Below are 23,721 nucleotides of genomic sequence, written 5' to 3' on the forward strand. Positions count from 1 at the left end.
GATTTTCTTTCAAATGCGGATCTTTTTCTTGTAAAAACTCCAACACAGATTCAAAAATGGCTGAAAATCTTTCTAAGCAAGAGCCTCTTGATAGCCAGTGAACTTCAGTGTGCAGAAGTAATCGAGTAAAGACTTCGTCGTTTTCCTCACATAGCTGAGCAAATAACCGAGAGTTCAAAGAATTGTTTCGAATCTTGTTGATAGCATTTATTACATATTGTAAAGACTTATGCAAACTAGGACTCAGCTTCTTTGCTACTAAATGCTGCCTGTGAATCACGCAGTGAATGACCAGTACATCAGGCAGTTGTCACTTTAAGTGAGTTATAAAACAACGATGACGACCAACCATAGACGGTGCACCATCAGTCGCAACAGAAACAATGTTCTTCCATGGAATAGCTTTGTCAGTAAAAAAATGTTCCACGGCCTGAAAAATCTATTCTCCTCTGGTATCAGTCTCTAAATATGTAGCAAAAAGCAGTTCTTGGCACATATTTTCATCTTTGATAAATTGAACATATCCTAACAACAGAGCTTCATTGCCGGGTCATGTAGACTCGTCCAACTGGAGAGAGAATCTGTTAGTCTGTAAGAACTTGCATAAAACGTTTTCCACATCACGTCCCATCTCGTCGATGCGTCTCTGAACGGTGGTATTGCTCAAAGGTATTCTCTTTAAAATATCATGTGCGGGTTTGTGCAATACATTGTTAAGGACCTCCACAATGGCTGGTAAGATAAGCTGCTCTCCAATTGTGTGGGGTTTCCCCGACTTCGCTATTAGTAAAGATATATTATAGGACACTCGTAAACCATCATCGTCTTTAATAGATGATGACGCAAACATCAATTTTATGGATGGCCTTTTGTCTAGTTTTTCTTTAAGTGCTTACTTTTTTTGTCAGCATGTACTCTTGATAAGTGGTCATCCATTTTTGAAGGCTTCATGGCATCGTTACTGAATACTTTTTCACATATCAGACACATCATCAAGTGTGGATTTGATGAAGATGCAATAAATCCAAACTTCAAGTAGTCCAAACTGTATTGCCTGCATTTTTTTTTTCGTGTCCGCCATCATAAAACTCTCAGTAATCAGTCACTTTACTTCACTTAATTAGCTGTGTAATAACTTTGTAATCTCTTGAAATAAATGAGTTATTATCGTTCATTAAATAGTAAAATATCAGGAACATGTTTGGACTTGATCATGAATTCGTTCGTGTTAAATCGCATAAGCGTCAAATAGAGACCAAGTCAAAACGTGCCCGAAAGACGTACGCTCGAACTCATTATCCTTGCACAAACTTGTCCACACAGACTTGCCAAGTTCATTATCTTGTATAAACTTGAGACTTAACATTACTACTACAATGCTGTTTCCTACAAAAATATTAATTATTCTTAGTACACGTAACACGACATAAACAATACAGTACCTACCTATCTTGAAAGTTATAAATACGAACTTGTGTTAATTTAATAGGGTCGATTTTTAGACCTCGTCGACCCCCAAAATCAGTTTTCGTTTATGTCGACCCCTAGGAAACCCGGCTTTAGATCATAACTGCTCCTTATTTAATAAATTATGGTTTCATATTTTTAATTGCATAATTTCTGCATGCCATCTAACCAGATTTAAATTGATGATCTATAATTTGAAAAAAAAACCCATAATCTGGAACCGCTGAAGTCCTGACGAGTCCGAATTATGGACTTTGTACTGCATTTTCATTTTAATTCCATGTACCACATACAAGATTGGTCTATAATTTACGGCTTATTACAACTAGATTAAAAAAAATGGAATAAGAACTTTTCAGAGAGAAAATCTACAGTAAACTTTGATTTCTGCTATTGAAAACAAAGGACATGTAATTGGATTACAAGGATTCACTTCTATGCAACTTACCTTATGCAATCTCTTAATCAAACTTTCATTGTATTCATGACTACCTTCTATCATACCCGTAAAGGGATTTACAAACCACTCTCGAAATTCTCGGTGAGACTGGAAGACATTTGGCATTAAAAAGTGCATAAGGGACCACAACTCCATAAGGTTATTTTGCAAAGGAGTACCAGTGAGAAGTAGGCGGTGAGAGCTTTGGAAATTCAGCAACATTTGCCAACGTTGAGATTTAAAGTTTTTTATATGTTGTGCCTAAGGAAAAGAAACATTATACAAATATGAATTACAAAACTAAAACAAATAATAATGCATAAAAACACAAATGGTTAATTCCAGAGGAATAGAAACAATATAAGGGGGTCAAGATTATTAGCATGTTTGATACGCCAATCATTCAAAAAATAAAATTTTAGAATAAGTTGTGTTTTTCTAAGCAATGAAATCATTTCTGTGTGAAACTGAATTATAAAATAAAACATGAAAAACAAATCTCAAATATTTTAGAAACTTAATTATAAAATGTAAGTTTACTTCATCCAAAATGAAATATTTCCATTTTTTCCTGCGAAAGGCTTGATGATCTTGTACTACTAGCTTATATGATGTTATACATACATGAAAAGCATTAGGTTTTGTCCATCCCTATATCAAAAATAAACAAAAACTAAAGCTTTAGAGAACCAAAACTAGTTTTATTTTAAAAAGTTTTACTATCAAATTTATACAGAATTTAAAGTATATATTTGCACATCACATTTATTTTGCTCTCAGTATTAAATAAAAAAAAAAAAAAAAAAAAAAAAAAAAAAAAAAAAAAAAGATAACAAAAAGAATCATACCACACGTTTCTGTTTACGCTCTTTTGGTGTTCCATAATATGTCAATATTTTAAATCCTGGACACCACTTTTTGAATTCCATTTCCCAATTTAGCATTACACTAGTAGGAACAACAATTAAATGAGGACCCCATACACCTGGAATAAAATGATATAGATATTAATTTTAATTATTATACCACCTGCCCTCTCCCTGTAAAAAGAATTCCTAAATAAATAGAAAAATTCTTAATGTCTAGTTAAAATAACATACAAATCCCTAATGCTTACTCAATGTTCTAGAGCAGTGGTCGCCAAAAAGTGGAAAACCTTTTGATGGTCCACAGAAAAATTGGGATATTATTTAAATTTTTTGAAGATTCAGTTTAAAGAATGACGAGTAACAAAACTTATCATGGAATATGGATTATACTTTTTTAAAATTTTAGCTTTAGTGAAATTCCTTTTTAATTTAGAGACTTTTTAAACCCCTTTTGCAGGTGTATCTAGCAAGATTTGGAATAAAATGAAAGATTAGAAGAGATTTGGAAAAAATATGAAAGTGAGAGTTGGCATCCATAGATATGCTGCTGTTATCAATAATAGTGCAAATTGGAATTTCCTTTCCTTTTGAATTACAAACATATGCTATTGTAGTCGTTAATAACACAGTTTTTCTCGGTGTCGATAGGCAACTTGATGGATTTTTATGAGAACCATCTGAATTCTTGTTTATAATTGCATCACTGAAAGTTTCCATTGGCTGAGTAAGCGATGTTTATTATGCTTACAGTAATTAAAAATTGGCTGCTTAACAGTTTCAGTTTATTGATATTGTTTTGCATTTGCTGATTTGTTCTTGCTCTTGCTTTTTGTGAAGTTCTTTTCAGTGATATGGAAAAGTGAAGCTTTCTGTACAAGACAGTAAGATGTTTGTACTTTTCATATAATTTTCCAATGTGACTGCATTGGCTCCTGACTCCAAATTGATCTTATAACTCTGTTTCTTTAAATAATTTTAATCCTCATTTTTTAATTTGAAAATAATCTTTATTAAAGTTTTCAGCAAATGTAAACAATTTTAGAATAACAACACTGAACAATCTGTTTGTTGCCATTCCAAAAACAACCAAAAAACAAATAAAACAATATTAATCAGTACTTAAAATTTCTGTATAAGTTTAAGCCACAACAGTACTCCCTTCCCAGTAACTAAGTTACGGTAGGTCATATTATTACCTTTAAAACACACTAGTCACAAAAAATATTATAGATATATACATGAATGCCAATCCCATAATCGCATAGGGGCTTTTAAGTAAGTCTGTTGGAGGCTCGACAGATTGTCTTATTGGCATTATTGATTGCTTCGTAGTAATGTCTGGTATTTGCAAGAAATATGCTGCCTTTAATCTATCAATAGACACTGTAAAATCTTTGTGATTTATTTTTACTGTAAAATATTTTTCTTTTCTGTCAACCACTTGAAAAGGACCATCGTAAGAAGGTTCTAACTGCTTTTTAACTTTATCTTTGCGAATAAACACATGTGATGTTGTTTTCAAGTCTTTAGGGACGAATATTTTTTGGACATGTTTATCAGATACTGGTCTTGGTCCAATTTGTTCTATAGTTTTTTTTTCATCTGCTTGATAAAAATATCAGGTGGTGTAGGAGTTGTGCTATCTTGGAAAAATTCTCCAGGTAATCGTGTATTTTGTCCATAAACCATTTGAGTAATGGCGTATGCAAAGTCTTTGTGCATAGCTATGCGTAAACCAAGAATAGTTGGAAGTGTTTCACTCTAGGCCAGGCTATTTGGTTTCAAAGATGAGTTTCTCATATTGTTGCAACACTGAGCCAATCGCCGCATCTGAGTACAGAGGTAGTTCAGAATTGGGAAAAGACAATAGTGTGGTGTTCACCAGGTCATTATTGCACTTTTCAAACTGTTTTTCAGCTTCTTCAGTCTACTGGATTTTACGTTTAGCGAAATGGAACCTCTTTTTAGCTCCCTTAAGATACTCATGTAACAATGCTTGATTCTTCATTGCATCTTTTAGGTAACGATGATAAAAGTTAAGTATTCCAAGAAAAGTTTCCATGAATTGTTTCTGGTAGTTTGCAGTTGGTAACAGCTTAAACTCTTTGTGGCAAAGGAGGGGAAACCTGAGGTGTAATTAGGTAGCCTAGAAACTTGATTTGTTGAACAGCAAACACAGATTTTGAAATATTTATTCTTAAACCAAATGTATTTAATCTTTCGAAAACTGGGTCAGCAGTTACTGGGCTCCTGACTCCAAATTATCTTTATAATTATCACTCTGTTTCTTTAAATAATTTTAAACCTCATATTTTAATTCAAAAATAATCTTTATTATAGTTCTTAGCAAATGTAAACAGTTCTTAGAACAACAACACTGAATACTCTTTTTGTTGCCAGTCAAAAAAAAATAAAATAAAATAAAATAAACGATATAAATCAGTATTTAAAATTTATCTATAAGTTCAAGCCACAAAAAATGAAATACGTGCATCTGTGAGATGTTAATAGAGTTTTAATTGTTACTCATAAACAGGGGTGTAGCCTGGATTTCCATAACGGCATGCTGCTGAACACCAAATGCTTCGAAAATTATATTAACAAATGAAAATTAGAATTACATGCATTGGAAAGTTGAATAGATTGATTTTGTATATCTATAAGTTGTTTTTAAGGTCTGATTTAGATTTTTTTTTTAAAATTCATATTACTGGTCCACCAAATATAAAATTATATATGTAGTGGTCCGTGAAGTTCTAAGGGACCGCCGTTTTAGAGAGAATAACAACTAAATTATTCACATGAAGGACGTCCATCCAGCAAATAAATACTGCTTTCAGATTTCATTTACACCTTCCTCACATTGTATAATTACAAATTTTCTGTGATACCGTATGATTATTTCCAATGAAAAAAACAGTCAACATATTCCTCAATTTTAACTAAAAGCTCTTTTAAATCTTCCTATAATCAATATTAAAATGAAAGATGTTCAAAATTCTAAGAAAGGCCACAATTATGCTTATTATTATTAACTAAAATTAACGAAGAAATAATTGCAAATAAAAATATTTTAGTGAACCCAAAAACGACGAAAAAATGAGGGTGAGAGACACCAAAAATAGCTTTACATGTATACAGCATTATAAAAATTACAGTACAGTATTATGCATTAGTAGTGTAAATGCAATATACAAACATTTGGACACAAAAAATAAATAACAAATATCAAATTTAAATAAATAAAGCAACGAATTAACAAATTTATATACACAAGGACTATGAGCGTAGTATACTATTTACAATATACATACAATAGGGATTATACACAAGGGTAAGGAGCCACAGTAAGGGGTTGGTCTGTCATAATGAATGACTTTAAGCTACAATCTGACTTCCAGATTTATCCTATGATGTCGTTCACTGTCCTAGGGTAACTATAGTTTCAGAGAAAGTCCTTTCTGTCGAATTAGATTACATAATCATACCTTGTCACCTTTATTGAATCAATGTCATGTAGCTCTCCTAATGTATGAGGTCTTAATCTTCTCTGTCATTAAGCTGACTTACTCTCATGCCGAATTCCACATCACTTCAAACCGTGCCTGGAGATATGAATGCACTCCTCAGGCAATGAAGGTGCACAAAGAGGGTAACCAAACAAAAGATCACAGGGCACATGAAGGATACGCAAGGAGCATTAGGGATGGTGAACAGCCAGTAGTCTCATGTGCAGCACTGTGATAGGCCAAGGGTTAACTTCTGGTCAGTCTTGTTATCTTCTGGAAACCACCCGTCAAAGTTCATTAAGGATGGCTTGATTAAAACTCTTCACCATGCTGTCTGACTGGGGATGTAAGGGTGTCGTTTGCTTTTTGTCAATGCCAAGTAGCTTGCAGAGCTCTTTAACCTTCTAAAAGGTGGCCGAAATTCTCATAATATAGCCTTCAGACTAGCGTGATTCAAAATGCTTTGACCCCCTCTTTTGACTTTTTCCTAATGGGAAAACTAGTTAGAGTGGTCATTTGTCCCCTCCATGGATGCAGTAAAATTTACATATTTGTCAGACACTGTTTCATAGTCCAGAATGGGTTGCTAGCTTTGTAATTTTTTCGATGTTTATTTTGCTTTCATTTAACCCTTCAGCACAGGTGCGGGACAAATTTTACCCTAGTGTTTGTTCGGAGTTCCCCCCCCCCAACGTATAAATAAATGCTGCTTTTTTTTTTTTTAAATGAATGTATACATGATTAATAGCTTTATACATTTTGCTGAAACTTTTTTTCAAGTTTTAATTCGACATAATCTTGCTTTAAATTATACATACATTTCCCTATTGCTTACCATGAAAATCAAAATTTATACAAAATGACTAATTTATTTAGGATACATATATACGATTTCTTATATTAGAAAAAAACAATTTTCATATGTATAAAACTTTTTAACCTAAGTGTTTAGTATAAAGAGTGGTTTGATAAAATAGAAATAGAAATGTAAAAGGAGGAATATGCAAAGGCTGCATTCTTGTTAGATTTTTTACCCTTAAAACTCAATATAATATCATACAATTATTCAAATTATCTCGTTTTGAACAATCCTTACATAGTGTGACAATATGTATTTTACAAACGAATTTGTTGCAGTTTGCAAAAAATACAGAGGTTTTGCAGTCGTCTTTTCTGGGGCATATATCACAGCATCCTGAAGCCCTTATTTGGAATTTCTTAGGTCTGTTGCATCTTCTATTCCTGCCAACCTTTCTACACCAATTTTCAATTTTTTTTTTTCCGAGAGAGATGGAATTGCAGCCCTTTTTACGAGATGTTCTTCTAATGCTAAATCTTTGAGAAAAGTTCTTTGGTTCATACTCACTTGGTCATTATTTGATTGATGAATAAAAAAAAAGCATTTGTATCTGCAATGCATTTATACCGAAAAATACCATCAAAGGCCAAAGGCAGCATTTTCTTGAAACAGAGTAAGTTCCACATAACTCATTAACACCACCTTTATTAGAGTTGTAAAATTATCATTTCGAGCTTGAGCTGTTCATCAGATCAATTTGAATATCTTCATGCATGGATGATAGAACAAGAACCGATTTACTCTTTTTTTGGAACATATGATGCAAGTTAAATCTTTAGCTCTAAACCATGAAAGTGAAGAGTATAGAAGCCTGTTTTTATTTGGCAGAAATTCTTGTGGAATTTTACACTTATCTTTTCGAAGGGTTTCTACACATGCCAATTTGTGCTTTTTCAATAGTTCATTGGCCAAAGAAATGCTCATGTACCAATTGTCCATAGTTATATTTCTTCCTGTGCCACTTATAGGTGCAATAAGTCTTTGTACAACACACAACACCGCATTTGATTGTCTATATTGTCCTACAGGCTGCTGAACTGCATAAATTTTAGGTTGTATGTATAAGTACGAGGATTGCACAAAGCAAAAATTTTTATTCCCTATCTTGCAGGCTTACTTTTTATATATTGTCTGAATTTGAAGGCTTTCTCAGACATTTTGCCTATTTTATATCAATCATTTCCTTCTTTTTAAGCATCTTTTCTAACAATTAGAAATTTGTCTTAATACGCCAACAAATGTTCTCACTAGTTTTCTGTGTGCTTTATCTCCTAACTTGTTAACTTCTCCACAATGTACCTATGAGGGTTTACTGGATCTGGTAAAAGTTAAATAGTCCAAACCTCCTGACAGACGTAAGGCAAATTATTGCTATGTGTGGAAGTAACTACAAAGTCATACAAAGCTTTAAATAAGCCTCTTATTTAAAAAGGACTTAGAAAATAACATCAAGTTCTTATGCTAACAAAATCAATTACAGCTCGTGGTGATGTAATTAAACAAGAAGAGTCAAATTCAAATTAAAACTGTGGACTTAGTGGTAAAAAACTATACAATTTAATTTTAACTGGCAGTAACTCTAAACGTCAGCAGTGATAATACAGCAAGCAAAAAGACATCAGACACACTCCCAAAACCTCAGTTTAAAAACTGCCTAAGTGATTTGCATTCTGGTCAGAAAACAGAAAGGAGAACATAATTTTGGGGTTTAACTAAAGAATTTTGTTATTCTATAAAAACTAAATGCATTTAGAATGTATAGAAAAAGCTGCTAATTTTATTTCTTTAGTAATATGAACATTCAGAAGAAATATGAAATATATATGGTAAGGGCCGGTTACAGAGCTCGTGTGGCATAATTTTTAGGATTTAGTAACACACCGAGTAACAATCTAGAAATGGAAAAACTTTTAGAATTTAGAAAGGCACTAGGTAGCAGAATTTATGATCCAAAGAGATAGCATCAGGTGAGAAAATGTCTAACACTAGCCCTGTGTATGATGCACTAAGACACATTAGAGAAATTTAAATTTTCTATTTTTAATTTCTTCATTAATAAAAAAATTCCTTTCTACAATGACTTTGGGATAAAATTTTCTGATATTTTCCATGTTTATGTCTAGAGAAAAGTACAGAAAAAGGTTCTATTATCAGAAGTAAAACATTCAAATATTATGGTTTCATTGTTCTTCCAGATGTTCCCCAAAAAGTACGAAATTCATCGCTCTGTAAATCATACTTTCTGTAAAATACATCCACTACGTGTACACCAGGGAGACAATTTTCCTTTTGGCACATTTTTCTGGAATCTTCCAGAATCATGGGTCTGTGGTCAAAATGGAACTTTATACATGCCAGTGAAAATTTAAAATGTTTTACTTTATTTTTTAAATATAATTTCAGTATATTACCATTATTTTAATGAAATTTAGCAATGTTACAATGTTTTTTTTTTTTTTTTTTTTTTTTAATTGCTGAAAATCTCCCAGATCTATGAATTAAAAATTTTCTACAGAAACTAATCTTAAAATCGCCAAAATGTTGATAAGTCACCAAATTTAGAACCACTTAATAAAGGAAATCAGGTTCACAAAAGCAAAAAGCCATTCAACAGCTCTTCATTAGAAAAAATTAAGTAATTTCAAAATACTTTATGTTTCACTTCTTTTACTATGAAACTCAAGTAGCCCACCATTTATATTAGAAACAGGAACAAATTATAACACATTAACTCATTCACCCATTCAAAAGATAACCATATTTATCAGTGAATTGCCAAAACCATTCCTCCAAAATGCAATTTCACACTCAAAATGGCAATCGTAAAAACAGACAGAAATTTCAGATGATTACAATTAAGGACTTTCTGCCGATTTTGGCTGAAATTAAGGACCTTTAAGAACTAAAAAGCGATTCCAAAAAACTTAAGGACTTTTAAGGGCTGTACGAACTTTGGGACAGAGCTTCGAAATCTCGCCTCTGGTTTTCAGCCAGGGTCTAGCGCATATACATTGTGTTGGTTCTCAGAAAAGCAGCAAGGTGGCAGGCCTATGTTTTGGAATCTTATCTATTTGCCACAATAGAGAACTGAGTTTTGTACAGTTACCAGGAGGTTTTTCCATCACATATGGGTAGCTTTAGAAAGTGTTGTTATGACATATGTAGGAATTTGAGGTCATCAGATATTTTCCAGATGTCTAGCAGAAACTCTTATGATTGATTTTCAACCATTTCTATTTTGCTTTCCATAATCTCCAATTTGTTTTCGATTAAGGCAGTAATTCCTTTCTTGGACCACATTCCCCACTTCTTTAAAAGACTTGACGGATCCTTTCTTGGCTCACTATCATTCTTTTTTTTTTTTTAAATACTGCAAAGGTTGTCACCAGTCACCACTTGTCTAAGTTGCTTTACCGTTCCTCTTGTTACCAGCATTCAATCAGTTACATAGAGGGATTAGACTAACTACATTATACCGGTTATTGGACAAAAATGGCGCCAAGCTTGGATAGTCAGCTAGGCACTTTCAGTTTAAAAATTACCATATAAAAATTAATAATTATATAATATATAATACACAAAAACAAATTACATAATATCAAAACAAAGATAACTACCATCACTTTGGTTGAACTGAACAAGAATATTTTTTAAAAAGTGGAGGGTCTAACAATTGAAAATTAATTAGTTTTTTATGTGTATACATTTGCATTAAACAAAATTTAATGCTTTATTTTAACTGGCATGTTAATTCACCGAGAGATACAAAATCCATACCCTTTTTTTTAAAAAAAAAAATTGTATAGATTTTTAAAATAACATAATATCACAAAACATTTTCCTAGGATAATATAAAGCTTAACACTTTACATACCACTAGCGGTTCAACAGCATGCACACATCCGACTGGCTGCTCAGCCACAGATTCTGCCTCTTTTGAATAACTGTCAGAACAATCTGATAAATCGTTTAAATAAAACTCTCCAGTACAATTTTTTTCGCTCATCGTGGAAGGTAAATTTTTTAAAAACGGTGTGAAAATGTGGGAGTTTACAAAGCAACGCACTAACCGCAACTAAGCAATGTACCTCAATACTACTAATAAAATGCAAATGATATAGCAAAAGGCAACTGTTTATCACTATAGCTACCGACTGATAGGCTATTTTTAGGTAGCCTCGAAAAAAAAAAGTGATTAATAGGCTATCAGTCGGTAGGTGTTGGCGATAAAAAGCCGATTAATAGGCTATTGGTCGGTAAAGTGTTAATTTAGTAAATCTAAAGCATAGAATTCCCTCATATCTGTAAGCTTTTAAAAATAAATGAATGCTAACAAAAAAATACCTAAATACCATATAAAATTTTTTAAAAATGACATCCACACGGAGATGTTTGCCATGGCTGAGGAGTATCTGGCAAGTAAAAAGACTGATGACATACCCAATGAATAAAATAAAAAGATATCTTTAATTATTAATTAAAATCCGGAAATCTAAAAATTATTTTCAAAAAATAATTATTCACATTATTAAAAGAAAAAGAACAAAGGGGAATAAAACATGTGATAATATGAAATGTAGAAAACATAAAATCTGGCAATATTAACTCACATTTCCAAAAATTGCAAAAAACTAAGCAAGGTGAAATAAGCCTGACGACAATACTAAGAAAACATTCCATAAAAATCACCCTGAGAAACAAAGATAAATGCTTCTTTCCATAAAAGAAAACTAACAATAAATTTCTCACGGCCCCTTTTCCAGTCTTAGGACTTCATGCTAATTCATGACATTGTGACGAAACTAGATTCTAAGATTCTAAGAATACTTAAAATTATGTACCTTTTTCACAAGCAAGATGAGCTAAAATTGATATTGTCTGAATAGTTTTGCCAAGACCCATTTCATCAGCTAAAATTCCATTTAATTTCTTGTCATACATGGCATTTAACCAATCGAGACCAATATGCTGATATTCTCGAAGTTGATGCTTTAATAAGAACGGTACTTTTGTATAAACCTAAAAATAGATACATAAATAAAAACAATTAGAAACAAATAAAACTTTACATATACAAATAATTCCCTGCTTCCCTACTTTATGGCTTTATAAATTATGAATTTACACATTACTAATGAAATAGATCTTCCTTTTTAAACATTATTTTTAGCATTTGGCATTTATTTATTATATGTACTACCTAGTACTAGTTGTTTATTATATGTACTACCTTCACTTGCAGGCAGAGAAAAATTAAAATTGTAAGTAATGTAAAAAACATATATTTTTTTGGCTTACATCAAAATTAATTGACAATTAATTTTATTAAATAAAATAACTAATTTTAGAGCATTTAAAAATTAAACAGTAACTTAGAAACCTATAGCACTTTAAAACTGTATTTACTCACTTCTAGAATTAAAATTTGAAATTTTTGACTACATACAACTTTTTTACTTTAATCAATCATGCTCAATAGACAAACAACAAGAACTAAAGTAAATTACAGAGCTAATAAGTTAAAAATACATTCTCACTTGAGTTGTAGATAATGTATTTCCTTTAGGCTGAAAACTTTCAGCTGTAGCAGCAATATCACTTATCTCTTTTGAAGGGCTTTCAGACACTCTCTCCTGCTAATATAATAGTTTTAAGATTCTAATTATGAAAAAGAAAATAAGCAAAGAATGAAATTAAAAATATTTGTCCCAAGCAATAATAAAATTCTAAGAGCTCTGAAATACGTAATAAAAAAAATCTGATGTGTACACCACATTTCATTTAAACTTATCGGATTGAATTAAATCTACTTCGCCGACAGCACATAAACCACAATAGAATAAATGCATTCTTTAAAATTCACTCTAGTATTTGATTACCATAGCGACACTCTGGCGCTAGATTCACTTAACAGTATTAATAATTACGTAACAGTTAACTTATATAATAATTCCATAACGGAAACTAAGTTAACTGTTATATAATCCAATAATCATAAAACAGTTAACCTACATATTTCCTTCACATTATAACTCATAATGCACAAAATTTATATCATTTAAAGAATACGATTATCTAATCGTTTCCACATGTTCTATTCAAATACTATGATAAAGCTAGAATGATGTATAAAAGAAATTAAGCAAACAAAACAAAAACGAAACAGTTTTTTACAGACGATTGAGTATTTCTCATTTAATTAATTCAGTTCTCACTTCGCGAGAAGGCAAAAATATATAAAAACTCAAAATATCTATATTAAAAATTACGAAGTAGATCTTAAACGCTTATTTCCTCGAAAAAATTCCAGAAAGGATTAAGCATGATTTAAATAATAAATGAACGCGCTATCTTTGTTGTTGCGAAGCTAAGTTTCTCTAGATTGGCAACAAATCCACTAGTCTCCTGTTTCAAATGTAAACATCAATGGCTGCCATCAAAAAAGGCTTAGCGGCAATTAAACAACTTTAAAATTGCTGATAATTCTAAAAATATTGCACACAGATTTACTAAAGGCATAAAATCCTTAACCCGAAGACTAAAACAACATAATTCAATCATTTTTAAAGAAAAAAATGTACAATTTACCAACATATAAGAGTAAAGAAACTGAGATCACTGAGCCGGGTAACAGAGTGGACATATATATAAATATATTTATATACGTTTGGTGCGGCCGATTGCAACCAAAATATGAGGTGCACATCTACATGTTATAGCAGTCCTATATACAAAATTTCAACTTTCTGAGGCTACTCGTTTTTTGAGTTATGCGAGATACATACGTACGCACGTACGTACATACGTTCGTACAGACGGAACGGAAAATTCTCTTCAGAATTAATTTTAAAGCAGTTTTATAATTTTTTTGAAGGAAAAGAGTATTTTATTCTGTCCTTACGTACAGATATCACGCAAAAACATCGTTAAATTGCATTCGATAGCGGTCAAAATGGATATTTTCGTTGAAATATGCTGCCTGAAACTTTTCGCGATTACAATACTTCCTTTTTACTTCGTATAAGGAAGTAAAAAGCATCTGACATACAACTGAAGGAAAAAACAGAAGAGTACAAATTATACAAATTAATTCAGATTTAATTAATCAGCTGTGATTGATGATAAAGAATTTTACAACAGAAAACATTACAATACAAAGAAATATTCAGAGAAATATAAATATTCTATACACTCTTCTACCATAAAAAAGATCTCATTTTTAATAAATAAAAAATATTTAGTGCATTAACTCTGAAATTCAGTCCCTTCGCTAAGCTGTATCCTCAAAATACCTGAACCGCCCGAAATACTTTTCCGATTTCACAACAATTTCCTCCCCTCCCCATCCATTAACGCAGAAAATAGGTGTGAAGATTTCGAATGACATCCTTTGTATTTTCTAACAAAGATTGCATTAGCCTTTGACCCCGTCAGACAAACAAGCCTTTCTGGCTTTGTAATGATCACGACTGAGATTTTGTTTACTTCCCTTATTTTTATAGGAAGGAATAAACTGATTAAAAATAAATATAATCCTTAAATTTTTAAACTGCACTTATATTGCTGTTTAAAATTTATAATAAAATAGCTCTGGTTTAAAGAGTAGATATTTTGTCATAATTCTGTTAAGTACCGACATATTCCTGCGTTTTTACAAAGGACATGAAATGGATCCCGCTAAGCAAAATGCGTATATTTATTATCACGTGCAACGTAAATACGAGCCAATTTTCGTTGGGAAAATCACTCCCATGCCTTCGTCAAACCTTCTGTACTTTGACGTATACAATACGCTACTTTAACACCCCGTCATGAATGTAATATAAATAAATAATTTTCTTTTTTTTAAAATTTTATTTTTACAGGAATTTATTGCTTTTTTCTTTTATTGAATAGAGGATTAAGATTTAACTTCATCTTTCTTTCTTTCTTTTCACGTTAAGTTGCTATTTTTTAGATAATGTAGTGCGTTATTTTTTTATTTTGTTTATTTCACTTTGTTTTTCCTTTTCCAAAAATAATGAGGGTCTTTTCATTCGTTAATCAGTTGTTTGATCCCATCTTTGTGAGCAATAAACCTTAGTTTATAGACTTTTTTATGATTTTATTTATTGTACAAGTTTCAAAGCATGTTTATAGATGTCATTGTTTTTCCATGTTTTCATTAACTTAGTTATACAGTCAAAAGTCGTTAATTCGAACACCCATAATTCGGAATGATCTATAATCCGGACCTCAAAGCTACAAACTTTCTGCGCATGCGTCGCTTTGACGCATTCGCGTAAGACCTTTACGACTGCGAATATGCTTGTGCGCGTGCGCAAAATATGTTTACGAGTGCGGGTTTAATGTATAACGGACGGCATAAGCTAAGCTAAAATTATCTAATTATCTATTTCAGTTAAGGTTGCAGATTGCATTGTTCCTTAAACTTCGAATTGGATCTGGCTTATTATTTGTTGCAGACTGTTAGAGCAATTTTATAAAAGTAAGCTTGAACTTTCGATTATGTCAAATAGAATTTCTGATATATATTTATTAATATGTAAAGGATCTACAAAGCGAAAGTATGTTTCAAAACTCATTAAACAATAAGTGGAATTGCTGCAAAAAATGGCTAAAGGCATATCTTTTTTTATCTAAACTTTGTTTATCTTTAACGTCGTGGCGCGCAATGAATTGGAACAGGGTTGCCACTCAAACAGGAGAATGAAATTCCCTGACTTTTCCAGGTATTCCAGGTGTGTTTCAAGAAAATTCCAGTCTATCCGCGTAATGTACATTGGCTGTGCTAAGAGGTAAATTAATTATGGTATTACTTATATTGTGCAGCAAATTCACTTAATTATTGAATAAATCCCAGAGGACATTTATTCTTAATTATTCTTGGTATACTTTGTTTGATAATTTTGTTTAGTTTTCCACTTAAGAAACTTAATAAAATTTAAGATATATACATTGGATAACAAATGTATGTTTTATTTAATTATTACTCATGATCATCACCAGTTCAACACGAGGCTAAAGGTCCTTATAAATCACAACGCAATGCTAAATAGTTCGGTTAGATTTTAGGTAAATTTAATTTGCGTGAGGTATGTTCTTAAAAGGCACCTTAACACTTGAAAACACAAATATAATTATAATAGTTGTTGTTTTCTCCACTGAAGATTGAGATTAGAATCTTCCTAATCTGGAATAAAATAAGGCTTTTTTTTTTTTTTTTTTTTTTGCAGACATTCTGCAGCTAAACGAAAGAAAGAAATCTATTTTAATAAATTGAGGTATTTTATATTTATTTTGCAGCATACATAAGGAAAAAATATGTGCATTAAATTTCGTGACGGTATGTCATCATACTGCTATAATTAATTTTAGGATTATGCCAGAGAAAATTTCCTGAAATTTGGAAATATTATTTACTAATAATAAATAAATTTAGAGGGAAGAAGCAACATTAAATTATATGAATAACATAAAAATAATTACTTAAAAATTGAATTAGAATAATCAACGATATTTTAGCGAATATAGTTATATTACATGGCTAGCCTAGATAACTGATTACTATTTTTTTATTTTACTGCAAAATGGCAAGGTATTTATTAAAAAGAAAAAAAAAAAAGGTTTAAAAAGATTTTGCGGTAAAATTCTAGTATACGGTAAGGCTTTGGCACGATTTTGAAAATTGTCGCCAAGACCAAAATGACCCGTTTACTGCGCATCATGATGTCGCCAAATCCCATTATTATTCTAAACAAAGAACGTCTATGTAAAGAAGAAAAGGTTCCATACAAGTAAAATGCTATTACGCCGTTAGAATGCGGAGGGAAAATTTGCCAAGGGATTTGGCGACGGAACCTGGCGGCCAGAATTTCTCTCTTTGCGCCGTGTACAGGAAATCGAGAAACACGTGTTAAGAAGAAACGCTCTTTGACAAAAAGAAAACTACGAAAATCCGTTTTTAAAATTATTGCGAAAAATCCACGCAATAATTTTAAAAACGGATTTTCGTAGTTTTTTTTTCCCCTGAAAATAACTAATCCATGAATTAATTTACTTGCGCCAAAAAATATTTTCTTTTCCTTTAGAGTTTAACCACTTGCGCTAAGACTAAACTTCACGGTTGCGGTGCCGTGCGCTACAATATAACAAGCGGTAAAGTGTCTCATTTACGCCGCTCCGCATCCGCGAGTGCAATCCAGAGCTGTAACTCGAGAAATAAACAATCTCGTTGTTAGGCGACGTGTGCACCATGTTATTTTCATTTTTGCGATAAATGCTTATCGACGTGGTGTTCACGTCGCTCACGGTTTGAGACAAAAGCATCTCGACGTGCTTAGCACGTCGTTTTAGCGCAAGTCGTTCAAGAAATTTTAAACGATATTCATTTTATGAACTCTTGATAACGTGACCTTCGAACTTCGACACTGGTTTCGAGCTTCGACAGATATATCAGACATGCACAGCCGTTTCCCTCTATGATGGAACGGAGCCACGTCTGTTGCAGAGAGGTTTTCCTTCTTTAAAATACATATTCTTTGATTCTAACCTCCATGGTACCGTATACTAGGATTAAACCCATTTTGTTTTATACGAGAACAGGTACTTTCTTTAGTTCATGCACTGCACATGCGATTCTCGAGAATACTGGAAACCAAAAGTTGCGGGAAAGTTGCTTTGCCTTTCTAAGAGACAATCAAATTGGAGCTGCGAAAATTGGCCCTATGCCAGCTACCCGAATGACACTCACGTGATACATAATTCGCCAAAAAAGTTATCTCTTCCGACGTTGGCGCAAAAATCGCTTTTTTTGGCGGCATCGTTGTATGAACTTCCCTGACTTTTCCAGATTTTGACAAAAATACTTAAATTCCCTGACTTTTCCCAATTCTCCCGGTAGCGTGGCAAACCTGTTGGAAGTTGATCTGTCAGCACTATCCTTATCTTTAGGGCAGATGTTTTTATTTTATTTGGCTTATAATTCCTTACTAAATGTAGTATTTCATCTCGATGTACTCCGTCTTTCATATGATTTAAATCAAATTCCTCATCATTATAATTCGCTTCCGATAGCGAAGAAAGTGACAGAGGTTATTGAAAATGAAAAAATTTCGATTGACAAATTAGTCGGGAGACACAGCAATTATAGGACTTGAACAGCGGAACTTTGTAACTGAACAAGAAATTATGTCTATTTATAGAATTAAAGATTGTATTATCACATAAAAAACGAGGCAACTTAAACAACTTACATTGAAAGAAATGTTTAATAAAGTAAACAAATAAATATTAAGCTTTTTTTGTGAATTTTGATACCCTTTAGATCATAATGAAACCCTTTAGATCGTCTGAAAGGAAAATGCAGGTCAAATTGATTTATATATTTTGCTATCTTTATAAAGGTTATATGAAATTTAATCTATGCGTGATTTCTGACTAATTTTATGATGTTATGTGTATGGGAATATTTTTTAAATGTTGAATTTTGAAATGTAAATAAATACTGAAAGAATTCCTTTAATTCAGAATTTTATTTATTAGCTTTATAAATTTGAAACTTTTGTTGATTTGTGTTCTAATATTAATTTTGAAGAATATTTTTATTAGATGACTACAGGAATCATTTTGAAAATTTCAGATTTATGTTGCATAGATGTGTTATTTTTTCTTAAATTTTATCTAAATGTCCTTTTTTATTTCAATTATTGAATGACTGTTCATAAACAAAAGCTGAAATCAATAGCTTGTTTATGTTTCATTCAGTTGTCAAATACATTATAAAATTACACAAGTCTTTATTACTTTTTAGCTTGTGGAATACAAACAACAAACTTGGTTGGAAGAAAAAAGGAAGAAAGTTTTAGATGTGCATTTAAATTTCATTGTTGATCAAACCGAAAAGTATTCCTCATGGCTTACTCAGGGAATGAATCGTAGTTATAATGAAAGTCCTGAGTCAAGTAGAAGCTCTTCTCCAATTCCAGTTTCCATGTCTTCAACTCCCAAGAAAAGAAATGCTATGAAATCTGATGGTAAGTTCAGTCACAGTTACAGGGAAGTTTAATTACAACTTAAAATGTATTATGATTAGTGAATCCTTCTTTTGCTGCAGGATAAATTTTTTTTTTAAATATTTTCTTTTTGAGAAATAATTACAGAAATTTCCAGCTAAAGAATATTAAAGTTCTGAAAACTAAGACTGTGCTGCAGGTAACATTGTTGCTTTTTGTTTGATCACCAAACTCCTCCTCCCTTTTTTCCCCCTTTCTTTCTTTTTTTTTTTGGGGGGGGGGCGGGGCTTAATATATCAATTGCAGAATTTGTACTGTGCTGTTCTTTTTGTCCATTTAATATGAAACACACTGCATATCATTTAATCAGATAGATATGTAACTGCTCTCCAATTGCCATTTCGTTAAACAGTAACTTCCATTCCAGAACTTATTTATAATACTTGGGTTCCCTCTTCCTTTGGAACCTGTAATGTGGTTTTTGTCTCGCGAGGCAGGGAAGCCCTAATGTTGTTTTCGAACAATAAGGTTGTCATTCGCTGTTTTAAAGTTAACCACAATTAATGGTAGAAAAAATCCAATGTTTTAAACTTTATACGTAGCATTGAAAAATCAATTTCATTTCTGATTTTGTTTTATTACTTAGATGGAATGAATTATAAGTATTTAATTTCTTTTGTAAATGTATATTTTTATGCATGTAAAATTAATCTTTAAGTTACAAGTTTAACTAATTATATTTGTGCTGACATTTTGTTATATATATATTTCATTGTCAGTGACTGGAATTCAGATGCACTAACAATCACTTTTGGTGTTATATACTCATTTCATGTAATTAAAAGGGAGTTTATTTGGACTGAACTAATTTTGTAATGCAATTGATCTAAGAGAATGTTGGTTTATTATGTAAATATTGTACAGCAAATTTTCTTGGTTTGGCAAAAACTTAATTTGAAAGTTACTGAGGAAAACAACTCCTGTTATGATTGTAATAATAACACTTTGGGGGTTTAAACGTTTATATGTATATTTATATATCAAAGTCACATGTAATAAGCAAATTTCAAGTGATACCATAATTAATTGAGGACAACCAGTGCGCACTATCCAGCTAAATTGGAATTTTCTTAAAACTCATCTGGGAGACCTGAAAAGGCAGAGAATTTCATTCTTCTGTTTTAATGTCAAATATATATTGTTCTCTTTGAATGTCAATTTTCTGAGATTAGGGGACTAGCACTATTGAATTTAAATTGCACCCATAATTTCCAGTATCTTGGTGGAACCTCCAAAAAGACTGCAATGTATTTTGCAGTTTTTATCTAAATAACCGATGAACTTCTTAATAAAACATAAAATTTTATTCTCAATTCACGAAGATGGATAGTTAAAATACAATTTTATCCATTACAGCTCCACACTCCAACTTATTATTATAGTTTCTTTCTCTGTAACTTTTTCATACATCTGCTACTGATAAAACTGTTAGAATAACAATTTTAAACATTTTCTGACGTTGCCTTGCAACGGTGACATAATACAAATATAGCGTTGCCACTCCAATATTAAGGATAATAACTACAGTCAAAAGTCTTTAATTCGTACACCCATATTCCGGAATGATCTATAATCCGGACCTCAAAGCTAAAAAGTTTCTGCACAGGCGCCGCGTTGACACAAGCGCATAGGCATTTACGCGTGCGCGTAAGACCTTTACGACCGCGCATATGAGTGTGCGCATGTGAAACAGAATACGTTTTCGCGTGCGTGTTTAATGTATAACGGACGGTATAAGCTAAAATTATCTATTTCAATTAATGTTGATGATTGCGTTGTTCCTTAATCTTCGAATTGGATACGGCTTATTATTTTTTGCAGACTGTAAGAGCAATTTTATAAAAGTAAACTTTAACTTTCGATTATGTCAAACAGAAATTCCGATGCTGGAGCTCCCAAAGGATCGTACAAAACGAAAGTATGTTTCGATGTTCATCAAACAAAAAGTGGAATTGCTGCAAAAAATGGATAAAGACATGAAGAAGGTGACAGAGAGGTTAGAGAAAACGAAAAAATTTCGATTGACAAGTTAGTCGGTATTCTCGGCACAGCAATTACGGGACTTGAACGGTGGAACTTTGTAACTGAACAAGAAATTATGTCTGTTTATAGAATTAAAGAGAAAGTATTATCACATACTTTTAAATAAAACGAAGCAACTTAAACAACTTACATTCAAAGCAGTGTTTAATAAAGTAAAAAAATAAATATTAAGCTTTCTTTTTTGTAAATTTTGATACCCTTTAGATCATAATTGTTCTTTATTTCATAAATTACGGTTTCATATTTTTAATTTTAGAATTTCTGCATGCCATTTTACCAGATTTAAACTGATGATCTATAATCCGGAATTGCCGAAATCCCGACGAGTCCGGATTAACGACTTTTGACTGCATATGCATATTATTATTTCTTCATATGTTATAGGTAAATATGCATGTGTATATTTATCACTCATATAAATTTGTAGCTAGATATATGTATACATAAATGTATCTATATTTATATACATATTGCTGTTCATTCCACATTTAGACAAGTTTTTGTGTTAGTCGTTTTCACTTTTTTGAAATTGGATAGTGTTCTGTAATCGGAACCGGATCAGAAATATACGAGTGTATGCACATGTGTATGTATATGCATATATGTGTCTCTCTATATACAGACGTACATTCCTACTTACAGTACATACATGCATACATGAACACACACATGCATCCATACATTTCTGAATCCGGTCTTAATAAGAGAACTGTACCTGAAATTGTATGGCCCTGAAAAGAGCTTTTTAAATTTTTGCAACTGAAATTCGAAGCCTAAAAGCATGTTTTGCACAAGCACATTCTGCATATATCACACTCCCAAGAACTTTCAATATACTTTCCTCATTCTTTACATCGAACACAAGTGCATTTACGACTATTAATTTTTCGACATTTGTGATCATGAAATGCACTAGGCGAAAACACGCCTGAGGTTCGTTTACGAAACAACAGGGTTGCCACTCAAACAGGAGAATGAAATTCCCTGACTTTTCCAGGTGTGTTTCAAGAAAATTCCAGTCTATACGCGTAATGTACGTTGGCTGTACTAAGAGGTAAATTAATTATGGTATTACTTGTACTGTGTAGCAAATTCACTTAATAAATCCCAGAGGACATTTATTCTTAATTATTCTTGGTATACTATGTTTGATAATTTTGTTTAGTTTTCCACTTAAGAAACTTAATAAAATTTAAGATATATATATTGGATAACAAATGTATGTTTTATTTAATTATTACTCATGATCATCACCAGTTCAACACAAGGCTAATCCGGTCCTTATAAATCACAATGCAATGCTAAATAGTTAGGTTAGATTTTAGGTAAATTTAATTTGCGTGAGGTATGTTCTTAAAAGGCACCTTAACACTTGAAAACACAAATATAATTATAATAGTTGTTGTTTTCTCCACTGAAGATTGAAATTAGAATCTTCCCAATCTGGAATAAAATAAGGCTTTTTTTGCAGACATTCGACAGCTAAACGAAAGAAAGAAATCTATTTTAATAAATTGAGGTATTTTATATTTATTTCGCAGCATACATAAGGAAAAAATATGTGCATTAAATTTGTATTAAATTTGGTATGTCATCATACTGCTATAATTAATTTCAGGATTATGCCAGAGAAAATTTCCTGAAATTTGGAAATATTATTTACTAATAATAAATAAATTTAGAGGAAAGAAGCAACATTAAATTATATGAATAATATGATTTCGACGCTGATCTGCTAGATTTACACCTCCCATATTTTTACTGTACTTGACAAATGCGAGTAGACATGGTACTACACTTTTTTCGGAGCCTTTTCTTCTTGTAGTAAAACATGGTTCATTTTTACAGTTTGTGGAAATGATATGTATCAATTTTTTATCAAGCCAGGATGAATAAAGTAAATTCGGCAGGCTTTTGCATTGCATAACTAAACTGTCGTATTGATTTCCAACCTTCATTTGCTTGATGTTCTCGGGAATATTTTTCTGATTTGTCATCACAGTTCCACATGACAATTGTCCAGATTTATATAACTCGGACATCAAGTCTACACTGGTGAAAAATCTGTCAAAATAGATTTCATGGCCCTTATTTTTAAGTGCTTTTATTAAGTGCATAACTACGTCATATCCTAAACCCTTTCCTGACCTTGGTATCTGATCTTTTTTACCACAGTAAAGTTCAAAGTTGTAGTATATCCTAAGCGAGATGTGCAGAGCATCCATATCTTTAATCCACGCTTAGCTGGTTTCATAGGCATACATTGCACGATCCCTAATCTACCTTTAAATTTAATTAGCGCTTCGTCAATTGATACTTCAGCATAAGGCACAAATTGTCGCTGAAATTTGTTTCTGAAATATGAAATGACAGGCTCTAATTTCCAAATCTGACTCATCTGTATCATTAAAAAGAATAGCCTCAATTTCTTGTTGAGTGATATTTGTGCATTTTGATTAAA

The 23,721-nt window shown here is 31.8% G+C and overlaps 1 protein-coding gene across 5 annotated transcripts in view; it reads right to left on the reverse strand.

Moving 5' to 3' along the window:
- dom (domino helicase) overlaps positions 1-23,721 on the reverse strand; it is a 220,359-nt gene that overhangs the window by 133,723 nt on the left and 62,915 nt on the right. For 4 of the 5 annotated variants that reach the window (XM_085813138.1, XM_085813137.1, XM_085813134.1 and 1 more), the window contains exons 12-16: positions 12,681-12,779; positions 11,985-12,162; positions 2,755-2,891; positions 2,447-2,557; positions 1,916-2,167 (exon numbers count right to left, since the gene is read on the reverse strand). In XM_085813138.1, the coding sequence (XP_085669264.1) occupies positions 1,916-2,167; positions 2,447-2,557; positions 2,755-2,891; positions 11,985-12,162; positions 12,681-12,779 (777 nt within the window). The remainder of the gene's footprint in view (positions 1-1,915; positions 2,168-2,446; positions 2,558-2,754; positions 2,892-11,984; positions 12,163-12,680; positions 12,780-23,721) is intronic. The other variant, XM_085813136.1, reaches the window with a different exon arrangement.

The sequence above is a fragment of the Stegodyphus dumicola genome, chromosome 3, assembly GCF_044657685.1.
Source record: "Stegodyphus dumicola isolate Sdum_Otavi_A_Nest chromosome 3, ASM4465768v1".
In the NCBI taxonomy this organism is placed as follows: domain Eukaryota; kingdom Metazoa; phylum Arthropoda; class Arachnida; order Araneae; family Eresidae; genus Stegodyphus; species Stegodyphus dumicola.